The sequence below is a fragment of the Muntiacus reevesi genome, chromosome 9 (assembly GCF_963930625.1).
Source record: "Muntiacus reevesi chromosome 9, mMunRee1.1, whole genome shotgun sequence".
Taxonomy (NCBI): domain Eukaryota; kingdom Metazoa; phylum Chordata; class Mammalia; order Artiodactyla; family Cervidae; genus Muntiacus; species Muntiacus reevesi.
Genome location: NC_089257.1, coordinates 83628940 through 83656337, shown reverse-complemented (window position 1 = coordinate 83656337; position 27398 = coordinate 83628940). Strand labels below are relative to the sequence as shown.

Here is a 27398-nt window from a genome sequence, read left to right as displayed (position 1 = left end):
CCAATTTGATACATACTTTTGGTTTTAAACATAAAGTTGATTCCAATTCTTCTCATTTCCTTAGACCATTGCTGTTAGAAAATTTAATAGGAAAAACATAAACAAACCAATGTTCTAAAAGAATCATAATGAATCTTATAGAAGCAAAATGCCTGATTTTCCAAGATAAAAGTTAAATTAATGAATTATTTGTTACTAACTTCCCAGGTATAGTTTTAGTTGGATTATGACAAAATGAAAACCGTGTATCATCTTCTTTGAACTATAACTACAAACCAGCTTTCATAGCTTTTATTTGGATATTTGATAATTAAAAAAATAGTTGTCAAGTAAAAATTTTAGTCAATAAATACTTGCATAATATTTGGCCTTTGAAAAAGGTTTAACTTCAATGTCACATATAAAACATATTCTGTATGGTGTTAGAAAGTGTTCTAGTTTCATTCTTTTACAAGTGGTTGACCAGTTTTCCCACCACCACTTGTATGGCTGATTCATATCAATGTATGACAAACCCCCCCCTCCCCAAAAAAAATAAAATGAAAAAAAAAAAACATATTCTGAGGATAAGTAAAGGTACTGGTATTAAAATAAGAGCAGATAAAATGGAAACTATATGACAAGAAAGGCTCAGTCACAAATCTTGCCTTGATTTTCATTTTCTTGAATTCTTTCAAGTGTCCAACCCATCGAAGGCAAGAACAGGGTTATGGACCAGCAAAACATTTTAACACACTGTCATCCTCTCCAGGGGAAGAAGGACACTTTAAGTTTCATGAGCTTTCCTAGCCAAGGAATCCTTCTGACAAAGAATTGTACCAGCCTCGCCACCTCCGCCAGTCCCCTTCCGAAGGCTGCTTACCGTTTGAGCAAATCTGCAGGGCAGCTTCCAGCAGTATCACGCTGACCGGCCTGCTGGGCAGGGCTGCGAGGGCGAAGGCCAGCAGGGCACCGGGCTGCCTGCCGTCTGAGCCCCGGCCCAGGGCTTCGGCGAGGGGGCAGGGGCGTGGTCAGAGCCCCGGCCCACACCCCCACACGCTCCAAGCCCCGACGCCAGGCTTGGGCGGCATCTTCCCAGACCATGGGGCGGGGATGCGGGCTCAGTCGCTTCAGTCCTGTCTGACTCTTTGTGACCCCATGGACGGCAGCCCACCAGGCTCCTCTGTTCATGTGATTCTCCAGGCAAGAATACTAGAGTGGATTGCCATGCCCTCCTCCAGGGGATCTTCCCGGCCCAGGGAGCGAACCTGTGTCTCTCAACCTCCTGCGTTGGCAGGAGGTTCTTTACCCACTAACACAGCCCGGCAAGCCCTTTTACTACCGTGCACAAAGATGGTAATGGGTAGCTATAGCCTTGGGCGCATGTAACAAAGAAGAAAGAAGCCGTACAAAATCTAAGTGACAGAGGGAAGAAGGAAGTAGACCTTTACTTAGTACCTACTCCGTATTAGAACTGCAATGTAAAAGTTTTACATGTATATTATTTCCTTTGCTGTCTTCCTCTCTACAACAAGGGGCACTGTGACTCCCAATTACACAGACGAGAAAAACAGCAGATTTAGTAAACTGCCAAATAGGAGACAGAAAAAAAATTTACACTCAGGTTTATCTTCTGTGAAAAAGGGGGAAATGTGTTAAATAATATGCACCAGCCCTAAGAAAGGTGCTTGGCTTTTATAAGTTGCTACCTTCCCGTTATTCTCAAGATAGAACAAACATTCACAATAAGAGGTGGCTTCCCATCCAAACCACAAAAGGAAGAGGGAAAGATCAACTCTAAGGTCTCGGACACAAGAAAGCAGTAGAATAAAGCATGAGCATGTCAAAATTAATCAAACTAGGAATGAGACAGTCACTTCAGAAATGAAACTTGGAAAACTGCTGGCTTTCAATCACCAACTCCCATATGTATTCATCATTAAACAAGGGTTTGGTATAGCAGGCTATTTGAATAAAATAAGTTTCTCTTATGAAAGAGGATAGAAAATAACCATCACCCGTGCTCCAACTTCCTTAAAAGAATAAATACTATTTTGCATAGAAAGCTTCACCAATGCACAGGCGCTACCTGGGTGTCCTGCCAACAGCATTTCACTCACCCGAGGCCGAGTTCATCACGTTCTGCTGCACTGGCGGGCTGGTCGGGGCGGCGACGCTCATCTGGGAGAGCATGGCCTTCCTGGGGTCCTGCCAGGTCGTCGTCTGATCTATGTGACTGAGACAAAACAGCCCCTGTGTTAGATAACTCCGACGAGGCCCTACAAACAGCAGCCTCGCTTATCAAAACAGGTTCGCTGGATGAACTAGCAGGCAAGAGATTCTAAGCAAGCTCTGTGAAAGCAGTCTTACCACCTCACTGCCCTCACCCTTCCTCTGCAAACCTTTCTCATCCGTCTATCACTGAACTTTCTGCTCTTAGATTTTATGAGTGCAAAACCTGAAAGTTATATCTGAAATTTTAAGCGAAGGGAACCCATTTTCACCTAGTAGACAATTATCTGCCATAATTTAAAGTTGAAATGTGATTTATAAATCATCTATAGTAGTCATATAAGCTAAATGCAAAATTCATTAGGGACTCACCCACTTTTTTTCCTCCCAAAGCTATAAATGCCAATTAACCATATAATTTGAAGACCTAAAGCCCTTTACACTGAACAAAACCCAAAAAGATTAAACATTCTTATTATACTATATACTCCAAAGCCAAAATAGAAATACAAACTAAGTTTTGATTATCTCCTGTTGACTACTGAAGGACTTTTTCATTTGCTAAACAAAACATGCAAACATTTTCTATGTACTATTAACTTACTACACAATGTCTAATACATATGCATATGGACATCTCCAGCTAAAAACATGGGGATTAAAAATAGCTAAAAATTACATGAATATGAAACTACAAGGCATCTTGCACAGTATTTGGTTTACGAGCATGCAAAAAAAAATATTAGCTTTCATCTTCCAGCAACTTTCACTTCACTTTCACTTCAGTGAAAGAAAAAAAAATTTAAACCCATGAAACTACCTGAAATCTATCTTGAAGAAATAGAGAAGTACTCAAAGATCTATGCCAAGTTCTCTTCTGTATAATTTACATAAGCCAGATAACATCTAATGAAAAGGACTAATTAAATATTGCTACATATGATGTACTGTACTGCAGCTATTGAAAATATTTTAGAATATTTAATATCATAGAAAATATTAATAATACAGATTATAGCAGAGTATACAGATTATTAGTTTCTATGCTATTAAATATTATTCTAAAATATTTTCAATATATAGTACGTCATATGTAACAATATTTAACTAGTCCCTTTCATTAGATATTATCTGGCTTTCAATTTTTGGGCTTCCCTGATAGCTCAGCTGATAAAGAATCCGCCTGCAGTTCAGGAGACTCCAGTTTAATTCCTGGGTCAGGAAGATCCGTTAGAGAAGGGGTAAGCTACCCGTCGTAGTATTCTGGCCTGGAGAATTCCAAGGACTGTATAGTCCATGGGGTTGCAAACAGTCAGACACGACTAAGAGACTTTCAATCACTCACAGCTTTTTAAGGTAGACTGTAAAATAGTATGTACAGCATGAAGCTAATTGTTTAAACCTGTGTGCTGAAAGCACATGAGAAGGATACACATCAAAATGTTTCTTTTTAATGACTTTTTACTGGAGTATATCTGCTTTATAATTTTGTATTAGTTTCTTCCATAGAGCAAAGTGAATCAGCTATACCTTCTAACATCAGAATGTTTTAACAGTGTTTCTCTCTAGATGGCAAAATTACAGAACTTTGCTTAATAATAGGAAAACCTAGAAAGACAGTCATGAGCTCACTATCTTTGAAAAGGGTGTGGAAGGACATTAGAAATAAGGGTTATTTTTTTAAAAAACTCAAATCATTGTTTCTATGGTTGTTTAAATTTCAAATCGGATTTCTCTCTTCTTGAATCATCCCCATGATACTCATGTAAATGGTAAGGAGATGACACCCTGTGATTAATTTTCTTGAAACCCGAATGCTCTCTCGTCAATAATGTCATCTGATCAATATAACACAGGGGTCAAGGCTCTGACTAGTGCTGTGCTGTGATTAGTCGCTCAGTCCTGTCCGAATCTCTGTGATCCCACAGACTGAAGCCCGCCAGGCTCCTCTGTCCATGGGGATTCTCCGGGCAAGAATACTGAAGTGGGTTGCCACGTGCTCAGGCTAGAACAGACCTTAAGTATTATCTCCTGGAGATGGAAGAATCTTTCTTCCTAAGGAAGGAGAAAGAAGAGGAAAACAGAGGGGGTAAAAAACGTGAAAAATTTGTACACTTGGGAGTAACAATAATACCTGACAATTGAATGTTATTACACACCAACTAACAATGCTAAGAGAAAATATTTAACTGAGTATACAGTCTCTCAAATATTGCCTTACCGGCACTTCTTTACCAGTCATAGGCGGTTTTCAGCACTTGCACTAGCACTGCTCAGGTCTAGACAATACAGGTAAAACCTTGTTCAAGTCTGGATATGTAAACACCTCATTCCAAGAGGTCACGTGCCTGTCAAGCCCAGTAACAGCTAACTTCTTCCATCCTTCAGTGAGTCAGTGAACAAACTAAACCATAAAATGTTTTCCAGATAGCCTCGTGCTTACGAAGCAGCACACATGGTAATTAATACAATCACACTGAGGAAAGAGATCTGAAACCTGTAAGACGGCCAACGCAGGGACTGCTCTGCGTCTCATCACCTGTTGTAACGCTAAGAAGCCAGGGAAAGTGGCCAGGGATTGATTAGCAGTAGTAGCAGTGAAGTCGCTCAGTCGTGTCCGACTCTTTGCGACCCCATGGACTGCAGCCTACCAGGCTCCTCCATCCATGGGATTTTTCCAGGCAAGAGTACTGGAGTGGGTTGCCATTTCCTTCTCTAGAGGATCTTCCCGACCCAGGGATCGCACCCAGGTCTCCCGAGTTGTAGGCAGACGCTTTTACCGTCTGAGCCACCAGGGAAGTCATTATTACTAGCTCTTAAATTTCAATGAAATTTGTAGCACCTGCCACTCCTTGTCTCCAGTACTTCTGAAAATGTTATATTTGTGAGGGGTAAAAGACAAGGATTTTAACTGCTGAAGGTTTTCTGATATCTAACAGATGGGTTTCTCTGAAAACTAACCAATGACATAAATCACATTAATCCTTCATAACTAGACTGAAGTCCACCTGACGGTTTAGGAAGACCCTATTCTGATGACCAGTGGGACAGCAAATTCTCCCAGACAGAGTAGCCAATCCATAAATCTGGTCTTGAGGTTTTCATCTCCTTTAAACAAATTAGGCTTTTAAATATAATGCAGAGAAGGTATAGCTTCACTGCTCTTAAGAGTGACTATTTTGCTGAAATGTTACTAAGTATACAAATGCTAAAATTTCTTCTCCTAAAAACGTTTCTGTTGAACTTCAGTAAGCTAGTCTAGAGGTACAGAGCTATTCTATGCTACTTCAGCAAATGTTTCACTTACTCAAAAAAGATCTACTTTTCTTTTTTTTTTTTTTTTTTCCAACTTACATTCTTTAAAAACTCTTTTATTAGATTGGTCTAAAGACATATTGCACCAAATCTTAAGACAAAGGACACCGGACATTAAGAAAGAGGTCTACCCCAGTCTTTACAATCTAGTGCAGTTCCTCTTCTTCTTGTGTATACTCTGCTAGCATTATTACAAAAACCAAGGTTATCTTGGTTTCTGCAATTTTAGCACAGTGCTTATACAAGAAGGTTCTACTTTTCTTTAAGGAATAAATATGCCATCATCTATACTGTCCCAAATATAAAAGTCTAAGTGACTAAAAAACTATGGACAGAGGTTCGTGACATTGTACAGGAGGCAGTGATTAAAACCATGCCCAAGAAAAAGAAATGCAAAAAGGCAAAATACCTGTCTGAGGAGGCCTTACAAATAGCTGAGAAAAGAAGAGAAGCGAAAGGCAAAGAAAAAGGAAAGAAATTCCCATTTGAATGTAGAGTTCCAAAGAAAAGAAGGGAGAGATAAGAAAGTCTTCCTCACTGATCAATTCAAAGAAATAGAGGAAAACTATAGAATAGAAAAGACTATAGAGATCCCTTCAAGAAAATCAGAGATATCAAGGGAACATTTCATGCAAAGATGGACTCAATAAAGGACAGAAATGGTATGGACCTAACAGAAGCAGAAGATATTAAAAACAGGTGGCAAGAATACACAGAAGAACTGTACAAAAAAAAATCATAATAACCCAGATAACCACGATGGTGTGATCACTCGCCTAGGGCCAGACATCCTGGAATGTGAAGTCAAGCGGGCCTTAGGAAGCATCACTATGAACAAACCTAGTGGAGGTGATGGAATTCCAGCTGAGCTATTGAAAATCCTAAAAGATGATGCTGTTAAGGTGCTACACTCAATATGCCAGCAAATTTGGAAAACTCAGCAGTGGCCACAGGACTGGAAAAGGTCAGTTTTCATTCCAATCCCAAAGAAAGGCAATCCCAAAGAATGTTCAAACTATTGCACAACTGACTGCATTCATTTCACGATAGCAAAGTAATGCTCAAAATTCTCCAAGTCAGGCTTCAATAGCACATGAACCAAGAACTTCCAGACGTTCAAGTTGGATTTAGAAAAGAGAGAGAACCAGAGATCAAATTGCCAACATTCGCTGGATCATAGAAAGAGCAAGAGAATTCCAGAAAAACATCTGCTTCACTGACTATGCTAAAGCCTTTGACTGTGTGGATCACAATAAACTGTGGAAACTTTTTTTAAGACATGGGAATACCAGACCACTTTACCTGCCTCCTGAGAAACCTGTATGCAGGTCAAGAAGCAACAGTTAGAACCAGACATGGAACAATGGACTGGTTCAAATTGGGAAAGGAGTATGTCAAGGCTGTACATCGTCATTCTATTTGTTTAACTTATATGCAGAGTACATCATGGGAAATGCCGGGCTGGATGAAGCACAAGCTCGAATCAAGACTGCCAGGAAAAATATCGATAACCTCTAATTTGCAAATGACACCACCCTTATGGCAGAAAGTGAAGAGGAACTAGAGAATCTCTTGATGAAAAGTGAAAGAGGCGAGTGAAAAAGCTGGCTTAAAACTCAATATTTAAAAAACTAAGATTAGGGCATCCAGTCCCATCACTTCATGGCAAGTAGATGGGGTAACAATGGAAACGGTGACAGATTTTATTTTCTTGGGTTCCAAAATCACTGCAGATGGTGACTGAAGTCACAAAAATAAAAGACACTTGCTTCTTGGGAGAAAAGCTATGATAAACCTAGATAGTGTATTAAAAAGCAGACACATTACCTTGCCAACAAAGGTCCATCTAGTCAAAGTTATGGTTTTTCCAGTGGTCATGTATGGATGTGAGAGCTGGACCATAAAGAAGACTGAATGTCAAAGAACTGATGCTTTTGAGCTGTGGTGTTGGAGAAGACTCTTGAGAGTCCCTTGGACTGCAAGGAGATCCAACCAGTCAACCCTAAAAGCAATCAATCCTGAATATTCATTGGAAGGACTGATGCTAAAGCTGAAGCTCCAGTACTTTGGCCATCTGATGCAAAGAGCCGATTGATTAGAAAAGACCCTGATGCTGGGAAAGCTTGAAGGCTGGAGGAGAAGGGGACGACAGAGGATGACATGGTTGGATGGCACCATTGACTTGATGGACATGAGTTTGAGTAAACTCCTGGAGATGGTGAAGGACAGGGAGGTCTGGTGTGCTGCAGTGCATGGGTTACAAAGAGACACCACTGAGAAACAGAACAACAGTAACAAACTGTCCCAACTATAAAAGCATGTAACCATTTAGATGCCAAAAGGAACAGGAAACAAAATTAACTTTAGAATTTTTGTCTTCACTTATTCTAGTTTTCTTTTTTACCACAAGAATAAGAATCTTTATAAAAACATTTCATACAACAAAGAAGTATTTTTTGTTAAGAAATTTTGCTCCTCCACCAGATATCTGCATGGGATTTTCCTTCATCTCCTCTGATCTTTGCTCAAATGTCTTATCCTCAGAGAGGATTTCTGCAGTCATGTCATTTAAAATCCACCCTATTTAAACTACTCCTTCTTCGCTTTATTTTAGTTTGATTATCTTTTATCATTATCTGACACATAATATACTTATCGTATTCATCTATTTTCTCCAACAAGCTCCAGAGGAAAAGGCACTTTTACTTATTTTGTTAACTACCGTTTTTCAATGATTAGTAGAGTGCTTGATAAATATTTGTCAATGTATTAATGAAAACTTTTTCCTTTTTGACCTAAGGACTCAAACTGTCTCCCAAAGTCCTTGCAGTCTTAAAAACTAACCTTATCAACACCAATCTTCTTTTCCAAAAATGTAATCACAGGCAAACACTACAGACCCACTAGAAATCGCAATAAGGAGATTACTGGTAACACTGGCAAGAGCAGATTCAGGGGCGTGATGAGGGTCGAGTCAATAGGAGGTAAGAAAATCCACCTATGAATGGGTATGAATTTTTGTTTTTTTCAGGAAGTGTTTAAGTGTGATTGAAAACAGAGTGGCTGAAGATTTGCTCAGGGAGCATTTGAAGAGTTCCAGCCATCCATCAGAGCGTGAGAAGGGCAAGTGTAGACACGGAGTCCACTGCAACAGGAGGTGGGGGAGGAGGGGCAAGGCAGGGCAAATAATTTCATGGTTGGTCAGCTCATCACATTCCAGTGTGATGGCTTCTATTCTCTTACTGAAAGATCTATCATCACAAGGATTAACGAGGGTGTACCTCCATCCACTATGCAAATGGAAAACTGAGGGAATGAGGACTTCCTTGGAGGTCTAGTGGTTAAGAATCCGCCTGGTAATGCAGGGGACACGGGTTCAATCCCCGACTGGGGAACTAAGACCCCACATGCCCCACCACAACTGCAGCCCATGCAAACTGGAGCCTGTACACAACGGGAGTCTGTGCATGCCACTGAAGGGCCGAGCCTGCCCCACGGAGATCCAGCATGCAGCAAGCAAGGCCGGACCCAGCCAAGTAAGTGAACAAAACTGAAAAAAGAGACCGAGGCACATGGACACGATCACACAGCCAGTCCACAGCAGGACAGCACGGTGCCCAGGAGTTCTGAAAGCAATTTCCGTGCTAGAAATACACATGAAAAGGACAAGACTTAAAAACATAAATCTTTGCAATTACACTGAAAAACAAATATACTGCATAAATGCTGAAGAGGGAATAAAATGGCATGGTACTGAAGACTCAATAAAAGATGACAAAATATTAAGAAACACAATTTCTATTACTACTGGAATATAAACTTCTTGAAGAAAGTGCACCTGGGAGACTGCCTGGTATATAGTTCAGTCGCTCAGTCGTGTCCGACTCCTTGCGACCCCATGAATCGCAGCACGCCAGGCCTCTCTGTCCATCACCAACTCCCAGAGTTTACTCAAACTCATGTCCATCCAGTCGGTGATGCCATCCAACCATCTCATCCTCTGTCATCCCCTTCTCCTCCTGCCCCCAATCCCTCCCAGCATCAGGGTCTTTTCCAATGAGTCAACTCTTTGCATGAGGAGACCAAAGTATATAGTAGGGCTCAGTAAACATGTAAACAGCATAAACACTAAAGCAGTGTGCATTATTTAAGAATGTAGGTAAGTAAGAGTTCACATAGATGCTCATCTGAGAAACGGGTGAAAAGAATTTTCACTTAAACTGAAGATTCTAAAAAATGTCAAATTAAAAATAACAGAACCAAAATATATAAACCAAGGAGATAAAATTAAGAAAAACTCATAAAACAGTATTTTCAGAGTTAAATGTATGAGTACTTATATATAACATAGAAAATAATTTAAAATTTAGTTTATCTGGTTCCTAAGAATAGTCTAGCTGCTAAACCTACTGTGAAAGTGAAAGTCACTTAATTGTGTCTGACTCTTTGTGACTCCATGGACTGTAGCCCGCCAGGCTCCTCTGTCCATGGAATTCTCCAGGCAAGGATACTGGCATGGGTAGCCATTCCCTTCTCCAGGGGATCTTCCCAACCCAGGGCTCCAACCCAGGTCTCCTGCATTGCAGGTGGATTCTTTACCAGCTGAGCCACAAAGGAAGCTTGTGGGTACCCTATCCCTTCCCTAGCGGATCTTCCCGACCCAGGAATCGAATCAGGGTCTCCTGTATTGCAAGCAGATTCTTCACCAACTGAGCTATCAGGGAAGCCTTACTACAGGAAAATAATGTGTGAAATTCTCTAGTCCCTTCAAGGTATGTAAATAAATTAGTTTCTGCTATTATTCTGGAAAAGGAAAGGTGACTGAGTTTATGACCAAGATATCACCTTACTCTAGAGCAGTTATAGCTGGGAAACAGTGACCCTCTCAAAAGTTTAGACTGATGAAACATAAGCAGCTATACTTTGACCAAGGTCCTACCTCTCCGGTGTATGCAGAGCCACTCTCCTATTGGCTTTAGTCTTTTACTTTATATTGCAGAATCTGGCCTTACGTATTGGATGCCTTAGTAGAATGCATATAGACACAAAAAGGGCAGAAATCCGAAGTGAGTTATTAATACTATTGACTTTTCACATAATCCCACAAAAGTTAACTGAGGCTACAGTATGCAGAAATATTTGAAGAGCTTTCTGTCCTCCTATGAGATGTAAACCTTATGAAACTTAAGTGTGGGCAAAGAACATAAGGAATTCTGATCTTATAACGAAGAACATTACCATCACATCTTCAAATTCAAAGTGGGAAAACCATAAGAACATGAAATGCTGCCTGAAGCTACAGCAGGGAGACTCATCTCCTCAGGACCGGTGTTCAACAGCAAAGATGATATTGTGTGACTGTTCAATGAGTTTCTCACAAAGGCTGAACAAAAGAATCATTTCCTACAGTGTATTAAGATTAAGTGATATGCCCAAGGACAGCCAACGAGTATGCAGTAGAAATGGGATTTAAACTCAGGACTGAATTGATACAAAAATCTGTATTCTTTGAACCATTATCAGAATTCCTCTTCTGCTGTGAGAGTATTGTCAGTATTGTTTAGATTTCTTAAAACTAACCTCTACATCACCAAGCTTCCCTCCTCCAATCCCTGTAATAATTAAGTACAAGGAGACAAAAATCTCTGCAACAACACTCAGTAGACCAAACATCCAATCACACAAAGCCAGGATTAAAATACATGTTTTTAGCTTCTAACGCAGTGCTCTTTTCAGTTTACCTTACTGATCACTAAATAGGAAAAGATTTTCTAAAATGATAATCTGACACTCTACAGAATAAAATCTTTCCAGGGAATGTAATTTAAGAAGAGAATCAGAATTCTTTTACATGCTTCCTCGTTCAATCTCGGGTGGTTAAGAATCCGCCTTCCAGTTCAGGGAGTGCGGGTTTGATCCCTGGCCTGGGAACTAAGATCCCACAGACCACAGGGCAATTAAGCTATAACTACTGAGCCCAGGCGCCACAACTAAAGAAGTCCACACGCTCCAACGAACACGCAGGGCAGCTACAAAGGCTGCCGGAATAGCCAGAAAAAAGGCTATTCCAGGACAAGCAGATGAGCTCTGCAATCGGAACCAAAGTTGTCTTTGGTAAAATGCAGAGTCATTAGAGATGCTGGTGCTCGGTTAACTGATGGCATTGGTGAAGACGTAAACTGGTTATGGAATATGAGGCCTCCATTTCTAATCTTTTAATCTGGTGGCTTGTAGCTCTGCAGTGACACTGGTTTTTCTCTTTCTTACTTTGGAAACAAGATTATAGGCACTGGTGTAAATTAAGATACAGGTATGATAACCTGCAAGTTGCTTCCCTATCTAGACATTGTTCTCTTGTTATAACATAGGGTCTAATCTCCTGAGAAAGTACTGGTTTTAAGGACTTCTGTTAAATCATTCCGCAGAATCTATTAAAAGTAACTGTCCCTATTATTTACTTCAATAGATACTGTCACAATGGCACATAAACAACTGCTTTAAGAAAGCAGTGAACCAATTTTAGAAGTGGTTCATGGAGAGATAGCTTAGATAGCATGTGTGACTTTATAAATTCCTCACTGCAAATCAACTGTTATCAATATTATATAATCAAGAGCTATATAAGCGTCTTCATCCTCGACTGCACAGAATATAATCAATCTGATTTAAGAAATGACCGTCTGGTGATGTCCATGAATAGAGTCATCTCCTGTGGAGTTTGCTATGACCAGCTTATTCTCTTGGCAAAACTCTGTTAGCCTTTGCCCTGCTTCATTTTGTGCTCCAAGGCCAAACTTGCCTGTTACGCCAGGAATCTCTTGACTTCCTACTTTTGCATTTCAGTCCCTTATGATGAAAAGGACATCTTTTTTTGGTCTTCGTTCTATAATGTCTTTTAGGTCTTCTTCAGCACTAGTGGTTGGGGCATAGACTTGGATTGCCGTGATGCTGAACTTGCCTTGAAAATGAACTGAGCTCCTGCTATCATCATTGAGACGGCACCCAGCACTGCATTCCGGGCTCTCTGCTGGCTCTGAGGGCCACTCCACTTCTTCTACGTGAATCCTGCCCGCGGTAGTAGACATAATGGCCATCTGAGTTAAATTCACCCGTTCCAGTCCACTTTAGTTCACTGACTCCTAAAATGTGGATGTTCACCCTTGCCATCTCCTTGACCATGTAAAATTTACCTTCATTCATGGATCTAACATTCCAGGTTCCTATGCAATACTGTTCTTTGCAGCATCGGACTTCCTCAGAATCTACTAAAAGTACCTGTCCCTATTCTTTACTTCAACAGATACTGTCACGATGGCACATAAACCACCACCACCAGACACATCACAATTGATGTCGTTTCTGCTTTGGCCCGGCCTCTTCATTCTTTCTGGAGCTATTTCTCCGCTCTCAACTGGTATCATATTGAACAGCTACCAACCTGGAGGTAGCTCATCTTCTGCTGTCATCTCTTGTTGCTTTTCACACTGTTCATGGGGTTCTTGAAGCAAGAACACTGAAGCGGTTTGCCATTCCCTTCTCCAGTGGACCACGTTTTGTCAGAATCTTCACCATGACCCATCCGTCTCGGGTGGCCCTACATGGCATGGCTCATGGTTTCACTGAGCTACACAAGGTTGTGATCCATGTGATCATTTTGGTTAGCTTTGTGCAAGCTTCCTGATGGGAGGAACTGGCTGTGGGGAATATATCTACTTCTGCTTTATTGACTACCCTTAAAGTCTCTGACTGTGTGGATCTCAAATTTGTGGAAAGTTCATGAAGAGATGGGAATACCAGACAACCTTACCCATCTCCTAAGAAACCTGCATGCAGGTCAAGAAGCAACAATTAGAACTGAACATGGAACAAAGGACTGGTTCAAAATTGGGAAAGGAGTAGGTCAAGGCTGTATATTCTCACCCTGCTTATTTAACTTATATGCAGAGTACATCATGTGAAATGCTGGACTGGATGAATCACAAGCTGGAGCCAAGACTGCAACATCCACAGCCTCAGATATTCCTGAAGGTAAAAGAGGAGAATGAAAAAGCTGGCTTAAAACTCAGCATTCAAAAAATCAAGATCACAGTATGTGGTCCCATCACTTCATGGCAAATAGATGAGGAAAAGTGGAAACAGTGACAGATTTTATTTTCTTGGGCTCCAAAATCACTGCGGATGGTGACTGCAGCCTTGAAATTAAAACATGCTTACTCCTTGGTAGAAAAGCTAAGACAAACCTAAACAGCATATCAAAAAGCATAAACATCATTTTGCCAACAAAGTGATATATCACTGTATCACATAGTCAAAGCCATGGTTTTTCTAATAGTCATGTAGAGGTGTGAGAACTGGACCATAAAGAAGTCAGAGTGCCGAAGAACTTGATGGTTTCAAAGTGTGGTGCTGGAGAAGACTCTTTTGAGAATTCCTTGAACAGCAAGGAGATCAAACCAGTCAATCCTAAAGGAAATCAACCCTGAATATTCACTGGAAGGATTGATGCTGAAACTCCAATACTGTGGCCACCTGATGCGAAGAAGTGACTCACTGGAGAGACCCTGGTGCTGGGGAAGACTGAGGGCCAGAGGAGAAGGGGACGACAGAGGATGCGATGGCTGGATGGCATCACGGACTCGATGGACCTGAGTTTGAGCAAACTGTGGAAGATACTGAAGGACAGGGAGGCCTGGCGTGCTGCAACCCATGGGATCGCAGAGTCAGACACGACTGAGCGACTGCACAGCAGCAGGGTTCCAGGGAGGTACCCTCACTAGCAGTCCATGGGGTCGCAGAGTCAGACAAAAGCTGGCGACTGAACAACAACAATATAAACTTAATGTAAACATCTGTTTCTTTTGAGACATCTGCTATATTTCTTGAGACTACTGTTCTTCCTCCGGTAATCTCTTCCCCAACTGGCCCACAAAATACTTAATTTCTACCTAACCTTCTCAAGACCCAGATCCTTCATTTCAGAATTCTCCTCTATGGAACAGTAAGAAAAAGCAGACACGGATTCAAATTCCAGTCTCAAATGTGTCAATGACAAACTGGGTTGTACAGGCAGGTCGTTTTATCAAATGGTTTCATCTTCATTAAAATAAGACTGACATATTTACTTACTTGTCGTGGTTTTGAAGAATAAATTCAGCAGCATATAAAAAAAGCAGCTAGTATTGTGGTTCTTGGTCTACAAAAAGCCTTCAAATATTTTTCCTGATTTCAGTCAGTCAGTTCAGTTGCTCAGTCATGTCTGACTCTTTACAACCACATGGACTGCTGCACGCCAGGCTTCCCTGTCCATCACCATCTCCTGGAGACTGCTCAAACTCATGTCCATCACGTCGGTGATGCCATCCAACCATCTCATCCTCTGTCGTCCCCTTCTCCTAACACCCTCAATCTTTCCCAGCATCAGGGTCTTTTCAAATGAGTCAGCTCTTCACATCAGGGGGCCAAAGTATTGGAGCTTCAGCTTCAGCAACAGTCCTTCCAATGAATATTCAGGACTGTTTTCCTTTAGGACGGACTGGTTGGATCTCCCTGCAGTCCAAGAGACTCTCAAGAGTCTTCTCCAACACCACAGTTCAAAAGCATCAAAAGTATTTCTGACTTCATTTCTGTGCTAGTTCAAAACAGGAAAAACTTCATAGTAGACAGGTAAAGTCAAGAGAATATTTAAGAGTGAGATGAGTTTGGTTAAGTGAGAATGACAGATTCAGGGCTTTAAGGACTCTGAAAAAGAGTTTAGTTTTCCTCTGATAGGTGAAGAGATGTAGTACACACAGGTTTTGGGCAGAAAACAAAATGCCTCTGGACCCGAAGTTCAGTCTGCACATATCTATCTGCTTAGAATAAAAATGAACTAGAAAAGGAACCGTGTAAGTACAATCATACTGGCTCTGAGGGAAGAGCAGCTAAGTAACTTGAAAGTAAAATAAAAATGCCATCCGTATACGCAAGTATCTTATAATACTGTTAAAAATCACTCTAATTTTAACTTAAGTCATTAAGGTGGTCAACTTTATCCACCTAAACCAAGGGCAAAGAAAATGCTACATTTCTTATGAATGAGGCAAAGCCCATCCCAACAAATTCTAAGGTGCTCTTCAAATTCATTCTTGTACATTTTATCTATCAAATACTAAATCCATAAGCTTTACTTAAGGAATACTGAGCAACATAATGGGAAATGAGTTTTATAGTGATAGAAAAATACTGATGACTTTTCTTATCTCTATCCTAAAAATTTAGAATAACCTTATGTTATGCACTAGTGAAAGTATTAGAGAACTAAGCTAACATAGTTTAGCAAAGTAATTTTAGTGATCAACATTAACACCGATAAAAGTTGAACACCTCAAGGAATAGATATCTAACAACTTCTTATGGCCCTGCTCTGTAAGAGCGTGGGCCTTGAGGGCTGCCCTGGTGGCCAGTGGTTGAGACTCTGGGCTTCCACTGCAGGGGGCACAGGGTCCATCCCCACCCAGGAAACGAAGATACTGCATGCCACGCGGCGTGGCCAAGAAATTGAAGAAAATGGAGTGCGGGCCTTGAGCCAGCAGAATTGACAAAACTTTGGCAGGGAGCCTCAGGCTCTGTCCAATGCGCTGATTAAGAATCTGTGGATTAACAAGATCCATAGGAGATTTGTGAGCTCATTACAGTTTGAGAAACACTGCCTTAGACACTACTTTGAGACTGGATCACCTACGCTGTGTTTTAAGGATGACTAATACCTGGAGGGTACATATTTTGTATACATGAAGAGCTATATAGCTTAGATATTACACTTAAAACAAAACCAATAACCTGTGGTAAAAACTCAAACCTCAGTTTGCACCATCCCTGCAGAAGGGCACAATGACAGGCACCCGTTCCCGACTGCAGCAGCGAGGCACCACTCACATTGCGAGAGAAGCGCGCGCTACTGTCTGCATGGCTGGCTGCGCTGGTGGTGTTTCCTACCCCTTCATGCCGACTCTTAATTCAAAACAAAACAAAGTGCTGCAGCTTTTCAAAAACTGACTTGGTACTGTATGACACATTTTTATTTAAAGCAACAACTCTCAATCTAGAAACTGGGGAAAGGGTTATCACAGTCATAAGCATCTAATGGGGAGAGAGTACTGGATGCTAGGTTTCCAGTAATGCAGTAGATGGTCTCCCACCATTTCTGAATGTCATGCCAGACATTCATGGATATAAAAATCCAAATTTAATACAAAACTCCATTTTATACATAGACAAAGTATGTTTTGCACAATTTTAGTTATATACCAAACTTTTCTGGAAAGCAATCAATTATACTTAGTTTTGTTTGGAAATCTGTTAATAGTGTATTCTTTTTGGATAATCACATCATCACAGCAATGCCCCCTGGTATTTTAGTTACCAACTCAGTACAACTGGTCTTTATTCAAAACTGCCAAGTTCACGGCAATTTTAGATATGGATGCAGGCACCTGACTACTTTATTAGAGCTTCGGGTATATTAGAATGCCCAAGCATTTACAGGGCTTCCCTGGTGGCTCAGATGGTAAAGAATCTGCCTGCAATGCAAGAGACCTGGGTTTGATCCCCAGGTTGGGAAGATCCCCTGGAGAAGGGAATGGTTACCCACTCCAGTACTCTTGCCTGGAGAATTCCATGGACAGAGGAGCCTGGTGGGATACAGTCCACGGGGTCACAAAGAGTTGGACATGATTGAGCGACTGACAGACAAAAATCTCTAAGTTAATATCTGTCTTGTTTGATCATAAATTACTTTATTTCTCCTCCATATTGCATACATTTGATATAATGCTAACTTTTAAAAATTATGTATGTAGTTACATAAAAATTTTACTTTAGGATGATAATAAACACTTTCCGAAATATTTCTTACTAAAAGAGACTGAAGGGATTGATAGAGATAAGAACCATTGCATTTAGAGACCATAAAATAAACAGCATTTTTAGCTTAAGTCTAAGATGTCTTTTCCATCAGATTATGAATTTCTGGAGGGCAAATGATCTCACTCTCCCTCCCATTCTACATTTCAATGAACACAGTGCTCTGCATAAATACTCACTACTAACTCCTCTGATGAGTTTAAAGCTTATTCTACTGGGTTATTTTTTAACCACCAAGTAATACCTGTGACCTAAATCCTAAATGGGTTCAACTGCAATGGAGGATGTGGCATATTTGTGAGAAATAAATAAGTTAGATGTTGAGAATAAAGACAAAATCCTGCCCCCAAGACTCTTAAGTAATGAGAAATAAACACCAATATTTCAAGATAAGGCGTTAAGGGTTAACAATGTAGTTATACACAGTAAGAACAAAATCATGGTTTACAACATCCTGGATTTTAGGTGGAGAAAAGATGGCAAAGAAGGAGTTAAATCTCCTCCCAAGCCCCAGTAAAATACTTGCAATCTCTGTTAAATCTAGAACTAATACCAGTAAAATGAAGCTGCCATAAACTTATGAACTTAAGACTAACTATATAATTTGTATGGTTTACTCCCTTTTCATACTCCACTTTTGAAAAAGTTTTCTTCTAAACTATAAAACCACTTTTTCACAAAATCCCAGCAGTGTAGTCCTAAATTGTTTGTACCTTATAGCTACCTAACAAATTGGTTCTTTTCAACTTTGCCAAGATTCTGTGACATTAGATGGCACAAATTGGTCATAAGAATTTAACAACATAATTTACAAACTAAACCAATAGAAATTTTAAAAAATTACATCTGACAAATCTTTAATCTCCTAACACACCTTTCAGATCCTGTGTTGCAACAGGGGAAAACAAAACAAAAAAAGGGGTTTTGTTTTTTTTTTTTGGCAATAGTGACTTGCTCTGATAGATCCTTTGATAAAATGCGTCTTTGTGAATTTATCTTTTGTTGCTTGGGCTTATAATCAAGGACATTGTGGGAACTGTTGGAAGTTCCTACTTCTTTCCAATAAAGGTAAACAAAGATGAAATGAGAGAAGTGTGCTTGCTTTCATGCTTATAGATATCTGGGCCACCAAACCATCACAATTCTTTAAGAATGTAAGAAAATTTGTACTTAAAAGTGTATGCAAGACCACAAAACCTAAGTATCTAATGAGAAGACAAGTGATCAAACCAAAGGATTCTTTTTATCAAACAAAGCTGACTTTTGAGAAACAACAAAAAATAAGAAAACTGGATAACCAGGAATAACACAAAGTAGATATGAAAAAAATGTTTTCATTTAAAAATTGTTAACTGCTGTCAGGCCCTCGAAATACTATGATGGCAGGACTGGTTCTAAAATTCAGAAGAGCGGGCAGTCAGCCCAGATTTATTGCTCACTTATCAAGCCAATGTTTGTTGTGCAAGTGTTATTTATAGAGTCACATGCTAGAGGCTGTTCCCAAGCTAGCTAAACCTACACGCCTAATTGACCCTAGGAACAATGATACATTGTTCAACCTAATCCTTCTATGAGCTAGTTTCTAAGCCACAACCATATGCTTTTTACATTTGTACATATCTACCACGAACTATTTTTAGAATCTTCAAAAATTCAGAGATAGGCATATACTATCATTTCTTGATAAGGATGAGAAAACTTACAGATTTCACTTATACTACAACATAGTATTTATAATGAATGGAAATTAATATCTTATATTTAACTTTAAGTGTACAATCACTGAAGGCTTAAAAATGAGTTAAAATTATGAACAATTAATTGTGGGCAGAAACACATAAAAGCAAATGTGACAACTGATTATACTCCACTCTACAAATTGTATAACCACAGTGCAATCTGACCTATAGCCTCAGGTTGAATAAACTGAGTACTTGATCACAAGTACGATGGAGGAGGAAATGGCAACCCACTCCAGGATTCTTGCCTGGAAAACTCCATGGACAGAGGAGCCAAGCAAGCTACAGTCCACGGGGTCACAAAGAGTCGATCACGACTGAGCATGCATGCACGTACAAATATGAAACCAGCTTAAGCCCAAATTTTACCATGTTCTCGTATAAAAGAGACACGCCCGTATACATCTCCCTTGGAAATGGGTATTCCCTAAAGCGGGCGTGGGATGCAGCAGCTTTGAGAATAATGCCAAAGCTCTAGTGGAGGCTTCTTAAAACACATAGTTCTCTCAAACTTGATTCCAGATGGCTTTTATCTGTAGTTAGGTTCAGCAACATTCTTTCAATAATGACTGAGAACATTCTCAGCAAAAATTCAAAAAAAAGTGTCCTTATTCCATGTTATAGAAAAAGTCAGATGTCATCATAGCAAGAACTGAGGCTCATAATTTTGTTAACAGAAGACCAGAGTTCAAGTCTCTTGATTCTCAATTATAAGGTCTACCTAGATTCTTTCATAAGAGTCATCTTAAAGAAAAAAGAAACAGCTGAACGGCAGAATTATGATGAAAAAAACTTTTTGAGAGTTCTGAGAAATATTAAGACACAGAAAATATATAAACATTATTCAAAATATGGTCCTTAAACCACCTGCATCACAATTACCTGGAAGATTTATTAGCTCCTCAGTATTTTAAAGCAGGATAAGAGTGAAGAACAATTTATCATATATTTTTATCTATTTTTTCATAATCTGAGACCATTACATACAATAAGAAGACATTCATTTACCAGAAGAGCTAAATGAGGAATACAATACAACCATTCATTCTAAAGGCAGTTGATGATTTTCTCACATTCCCCTGTAATCCTTAGAGTGATATTCCTTAGCAAATACTGTTTTAAATTAATCTACTAGATGTCAGATTGTCAAAACGAAGTGAACTTTCTTATATATATATGTTAGACCTTGGCAGTATCATCCTTTCATTTTAAAACTGTCAGTCTAGGTTTAAACAACAAGCCCTGTGAAGGTAAGGAAACAAATGCGTTGAGTACCAACTCGGACCTCACTTGCCATGACACGACGTAGGCCTAAGGCCCTCAGCCAGGCACCAAGGAAGACAGCTTTAGGCAGTCAAGCAAAACTATAATCAGCCTCCTGTGTCTCATCAAACACCAGCTGGCTTCCAAATAAGGATGTGTTCAGTCTGTTGGCTCTTGTGCCTACTGTGAAGAAATCACATTAAATTACAAACCTGGAGCCATATTCATTGCATATTTATGGTGACATTCAAGTTTTCAACTGTTATCAACAGAACATGGCTTAAGTCACCCAAAATATTAAGACCTGAGGAGTCAAACAGCCGAGAAAACGTTTCCCAAAGGGTAAATCACCAGGAAGGCACAATAAACACCTCTAAGCAGAGCAGGCAAATGGCCCTACTTTTAATACCACCACTATTTTGATGAAAATGATACAATGAAAGAATCTTAAATATATATACTTCATTCTTACATGTATTTTTATTTTATTCACAACTTGCTTTAAACAATAACTGGATAACAGTGTAGAACGTCTTCAATCATCTAAAATGAGTCTTACTGGAATTAGCAAAATAACCTGGGGAAGGACCCCAAAATCTCAATGGAGTGTATATTGCATACTGAGTGTATATGGCTGCACTCAATAAGCCAGCAAATTTGGAAAACTCAGCAGTGGCCACAGGACTGGAAAAGGTTAGTTTTCATTCCAATCCCAAGGAAAGACAATGCCAAAGAATGTTGAAGCTACCATAAACTTGCACTCAGCTCACATGCTAGCAAGCTAATGCTCAAAATTCTTCAAGGTAGGCTTCAGTTCAACACTACATGAACCGAGAACTTCTAGATATACAAGCTGGATTCAGCAAAGGCAGAGGAACCACAGATCAAACTGCCAACATCTGTTGGATCATAGAAAAAGCAAGGGAGTTCCAGAAAAACATCTACTTTTGCTTCACTGACTATGCTAAAGCCTTTGACTGTGTGGATCACAACAAACTGTGGAAAATTCTTCAAGAGATGGGAATACCAGACCACCTGATCTGCCTCCTAAGAAATCTGTACACAGGCCAAGAAAGAACAGTTAGAACTGGACATGGAACCACAGACTGGTTCCAAATCAGGAAAGGAGTACATCAAGGCTGTATACTGTCGCCCTGCTTATTTAACTTTTATGCAGAGTCAATCACAGGCTGGAATCAAGACTGCTGGGAGAAACAGCAACAACCTCAGATAAGCAGATGATACCACTAGAATGGCAGAAAGGAAAGAAGAACTAAGCCTCTTGACGAGGGTGAAAGCAGATAATTTTCAAGCTGGCTTAAAACGCAACACCCAAAAAAAATGGCACCTGGTCCCATCATTTCATGGCAAATAGATGAGGAAATAAATGGAAACAGTGACAGATTTTATCTTCTTGGGCTCCAAAATCACTGTGGACAGTGACTGCAGCCATGAATTTCAAAGACGCCTGCTCCTTAGAAGAAAAGTTATGCCGAGCCTATTATAAAGCAGAGATATTACTTTGCCTACAAAGGAACCTTTGCCTGTCAAAGCTAAGGTTTCTCCAGTAGTCATGTACAAATGTGCGAGTTGGACCATAAACAAAGCTGAGCACCAAAAAATTGACACTTTTGAACTGCGGTGTTGGAGAAGACTCTGAGAGTCCCTTAGACTGCAAGGAGATCCAACCCGTCAATCTTAAAGGAAATCAACCCTGACTATTCATTGGAAGGACTGATGCTGAAGCTCCAATACTTTGGGTTACCTGATGTGAAGAGCTGACCCACTGGAAAAGACCCTGACGCTGGGAAAGACTAAAGGCAAAAGGCGAAAAGTCAACAGAAGCTGAGATGGTTGGATGGAATCACCAACTCAACGCACTTGAGCTGGCGCCAACTTTGGGAGACACTGGAGGACAGGGAAGCCTGGCGTGCTGGTGGTGCAAAGAGGCGGACGCCACTTAGTGACAAAGACATCACGCTTTCCGAATAAATATCCACAGTGCACGTTGAACAGTGAGAGATGATTTCTATAGAAGAGTATTCGGAGTCTTACTCAGCCTTAACTGCATTTCATTAAATCTCATATAAAAAACCTTTTTTTATTTGATATCTCATTACTTAATAGCTAGATGTCATTTTAGAGGTGCTGCTTGCTCACATAACTGAAATTTTAGTAATGTCTTCAGGGGTTTCACATAGGGTGTCTCAGAAGACAAAGCAGGACACTGGTAGAAATGTGCTATGTTTATTTACTTAAATTGAGACTCACGGTACACAACCTTAGTCAAGTCATTCAACTTTTCTGAACCTCATCTTCAGTAGCTGTGATATACGATCGGCCTCCAGTTATTGATAAGAATCAATACTTCATTTCTTGAACACCAACTGTACAAAAACCAAGCGTTCTATCCATACGGCTATTTTCAAAGTAAGTAAGTATCTGATGGCAACACTTGGAAAAATTATTTTGAATGGACTGATAGAACCACTTAGCTAAATTAAGGTTAACAGTTTACACAGCTAACAACTAATAACAAATAAATGAATAGGTTTCATGTGTAGGACTTTTGCAGGAACTAATAAGGTGGTTTGCTAGGCCTGTGGAAAATGTGCCAAAGGGGAGTAGGATTCTTTCATTCATGGCCAAGCAGTCATTCACCTTTCTTCCATCCCGTAAGTTTTCTTTATATGGTCATGCCATGCTATTGTTTTTTTTAATTAAAGAAAATAAATGCTAGACAGTAATCCAATCCAGGTTTACCTTATTAGGTAGTGTTGACTTACGTGAATACTTAGTAGTCTATCAAAACTAATCATAAATACAAATTAAGTGTCTTCTTTCTGCCTCCTCTAGGCTTACTATGTTCATTAAAAAGAACAAAAATCACTATATGATTTTTGAGTATCTGCTCAGGTTGGTTTTTCTAAGTCACAATGACATTGCAACTGAAATGTCAGTGAAAATACGTTTTCTTCTTTGAAACTTTCAAGTTAAATGACTATGAAATTCAATTACACTATGAAATATATTAATACCCTTTTGAAGGGGATTTTTATGGATATTGATAGAAAATGTTACCGTCATCCTCATTAAAAGGAAATTAACAAAAAGGGTATATTGTAAACGCTAAGTAGCATGATCACTTGGCGACGGTCTCAGTTTTTCAACCATGCTGGTTGGCTGAATCCTCACTTTGAGACACTACCCAAAGAGTAGTTGCTTAGGTATCTAGCTTTTACATTGTCATTTTTTTTTCTTTGAGAACTCCAATGTACTCTCTCTGCTCTGATTAAAATGGCAAATGCCCACGAGCTTATGAAAACAAATCCAAACTCTAGGAATCTAAATAACTGATTCTTTAGAATAATATCAGAACATACCATTGGATTTTAAGGTAAGACTAAAATACCTTAATTATAAAATAAGTACTTCTTTGTATCTTGAAGAAAAAAAAGCCCATCTCTCTACAAGAGTTTGCATGAAATATTTTCGTCTGCTGCGACTCTGGGAAGGAGCTGCAGCTGAGTGGTAGAATGGGCTATAATGCCTGCTGATCATGAATCACTTATATCTACGAAATTGTGGAAAGTTTTTGTCACTGTTGCTCAAGACCGACAAAATGGAGCCTTGGACAAAGACAAACTATTAAAATCGCTTAAGGGATGAAACACACGAGGCCTATTTGGAACGCTTCAGTCTATAAAGATGAAGTCCAAGTGGAGGTGATTAAAATCACAAATGGAAAGGAAAATTCTGAATTTCTTAAAATGTGAAAAACACGTCACGTCTGAAGGAAAATTTCTGCCCTCAGCCATCGTCCCTGCCTCCACGCCTCTGCTCACAGGGCCCCAGCCTCCGTGTCTGCCTGCCTCCGTGTCTGCCCTGCCTGTCAGCAGCTCTGAGCTGGCCCCAAGGCCCACTGCCGGGCCCCCTGCGCTCTCCCCACCTCACTCGACCCTGTAACAGGTCTAACTGTCCTCCTCTGCCTTCATGGAGATGTCTTTAGAGTTACTTTTAACACTATACAGGTCAAAGGGCTATTATGCATACATGTTCTTCAATCCCCACTGTAATATACATTAATTAACATTTTACAGAACAAAAGGGACATAACATGGAATCCTCTAGATTTATGAAGCTCTATGGAAGTGTGAGGCCTTATTTTTTAATAAAGTACTACACCACCATAACAAATATTAAGGCAAAGAAAATATCTAAAGGTCTTAGTTTTAGTAGTATTAGGCCAAACTCTTATTTTAATAGATGAATCATTTCAGATGCATAAAGTGAAAACACACCTGTATGAAGAGTTTTTATGTGATCTGCCAAGTGGCATGATGGAGAAGACCTAGTATTTGTTTAGAGGAGCTCCTTGAGATCCCAGAATTACTTAATCCAACATACTCATGTTACAGATGAGGAAAATGGCAAACAAAAGATTAAAAAATTAAAATATGCTGCTAGCTTAAGCAATCTTCAAAAATCATGTAAAAGCCTTACAAAAGCCATCAACCTTAGGCAGCTTAAAAGATCTCAAATCTGCAAAGCAAAAGAAATAAGCAACAAAATGAAAAGACACCCATTGAATTGGGGGGGATAAAGTGCAAACCATATATATGTCTGGTAAGGGGTTACTATCCAAAATATTAAATTCAATAGCTAAAAGCCCCTACATAATCCCAATAAAAATGGTGAAGGAACCTGAAAAGACATTTGTTCAAAGTAGATACACAAGGGCACCTGAAAAGATGCTCAGGATCACTAAATATCAGAGAAATGCAAATGAAAACCATGATGAACTACCACTGCCAGACTGTGAGAATGGCAAGCATTAAAAAGAAGAGACAACAATTGCTACCGAGAGGAGGAGAAAAGGGAACCCTAGTAAACTATCGGTGGTACTGCAAACTGGTACAGCCACTGCGGAAAACAGTACAGAGGGTCCTCAAAACTAAACATAGAACTACCAGATATTTTAGGTATTTATCCAAAGAAAGCAAAAACACTAACTCAAAAGGATATATGGACGCCCATATTCATAACAGCATTATTTACAATAAACAAAACATGGAAACAATCTAAGTGTCCATTGATGAGCGAACAGATAAAGAAGGTGTGTGTGGGGGTGGGTACCATTCAGCCAAAAACACAAGGAAATCCTGCCATTTGAGACAATACGGATGAACCTTAAGAGCATAATGCTAAGTGAAGTAAGTCAGAGGCAGGAAGACAATATTGTACGATCTCACTTACATGCGGAACCTTAAGGGGGTAAAAAAGCTCATAGAAAATGCCATCAGACTCATGGTTATTAGAGGTGGGCAGGGGTAGGGGGAACTGGATGAAGTTGGTCAAAAGGTACAAACATGCAGTTAGTTGTAAGATAAATACTAGGAACATAATGTACAATATGGTGACGACAGTTAATACTGCTGTATGACACATGAATGCTAAAAGAGTAAATTCAAAGAGTTCTCATCATAAGGAAAAACCATCCATTTTTTTCTTTTTCCATTATTTTGTATCTATATAAGATGATGGACATTAAGTAAACTTATTATGGTACTTATCTCACAATATATACAAGTCAAATCATTATGTTGACATCTTAAACTTACACAGTGCTGCATATCAATTCTATCTCAGTAAAACCGGGGAGGAAAATCCCAAATCTTTTTGTTCTTTCAATAAACTGTTCAGGTCTGCTTTGTCTCATAAAGCCTTAATTACTTCAGCCCCCAGTGACATTTTCTTTCCCCAAATTATCATAGTATAGTGTATTACTTATCATCCAATCATTTAAACATTCATTTTCTTAACTCTAAGCATGGTAGTAGGTGCAGGGGAAACAAAAATGAAATTGTTTCCTGGTTCTGAGAGATTCTACATCTACGGCAGGAGGTTTGTCTGGTATGGTTTAGCTCACCAACTAGATTATAAACAAAACATCTACAATTATTTGCTTATTGTTCACACATAAAACATTCATATTTCTTTCTTGTATACCATGTCAAGGCACAGAATAACAAACTTAAGTTAATGACCAGTAGGGAAAAAACTCAGAATATACATTATATGTTCCAAAGAGGAAAAGGAGTACATCAAGGCTGTATATTGTCACCCTGCTTATTTAACTTACACGCAGAGTACATAATGAGAAACGTTGGACTGGAAGAAGCACAAGCTGGAATCAAGATTGCCGGGAGAAATATCAATAACCTCAGATATGCAGATGACACCACCCTTATGGCAGAGAGTGAAGAAGAACTAAAGAGCCTCTTGTTGAAAGTGAAAAAGTTGGCTTAAAGCTCAACATTCAGAAAACTAAGATCATGGCATCTGGTCCCATCACTTCATGGCAAATAGATGGGGACACAGTGGAAACAGTGGCTGACTTTATTTTTTGGGGGCTCCAAAATCACTGCAGATGGCCATGAAATTAAAAGACTCTTACTCCTTGGAAGGAAAGTTATAACCAACCTAGACAGCATATTAAAAAGCAGAGACATTACTTTGCCAACAAAGGTCCATCTAGTCAAGGCTATGGTTTTTCCAGTAATCATGTATGGATGTTGAGAGTTGGACTATAAAGAAAGCTTAGCATCGAAGAATTGATGCTTTTGAACTGTGGTGTTGGAGAAGACTCTTGAGAATCCCTTGGACTGCAAGGAGATCCAACCAGTTCGTCCTAATGGAGATCAGTCCTGGGTGTTCACTGGAAAGACTGATGCCGAAGCTGAAACTCCAATACTTTGGCCACCTCACGTGAAGAGTTGACTCATTTGAAAAGACCCTAATGCTGGGAAAGATTGAGAGCAGGAGGAGAAGGGGACGACAGAGGATGAGATGGTTGGATGGCATCACCAACTCAATGGACATGAGTCTGAATAAACTCCGGGAGTTGGTGACGGACAGGGAGGCCTGGCGTGCTTTGGTTCATGGGGTCGCAAAGAGTCGGATATGACT

At 39.7% G+C, this 27398-nt stretch overlaps 1 protein-coding gene and 1 non-coding gene across 9 annotated transcripts in view; both read right to left on the bottom strand.

The window, feature by feature from the left end:
• Positions 1–27398, bottom strand: part of YAP1 (Yes1 associated transcriptional regulator) — a 125476-nt gene that overhangs the window by 61992 nt on the left and 36086 nt on the right. For all 8 annotated transcript variants that reach the window (XM_065945611.1, XM_065945608.1, XM_065945609.1 and 5 more), the window contains exon 3: positions 2100–2215. In XM_065945611.1, the coding sequence (XP_065801683.1) occupies positions 2100–2215 (116 nt within the window). The remainder of the gene's footprint in view (positions 1–2099; positions 2216–27398) is intronic.
• On the bottom strand, positions 5602–5777 carry LOC136176155 (small nucleolar RNA SNORA81). The gene has a single exon (XR_010664530.1). It is a non-coding gene; the product is annotated as a small nucleolar RNA SNORA81 (small nucleolar RNA).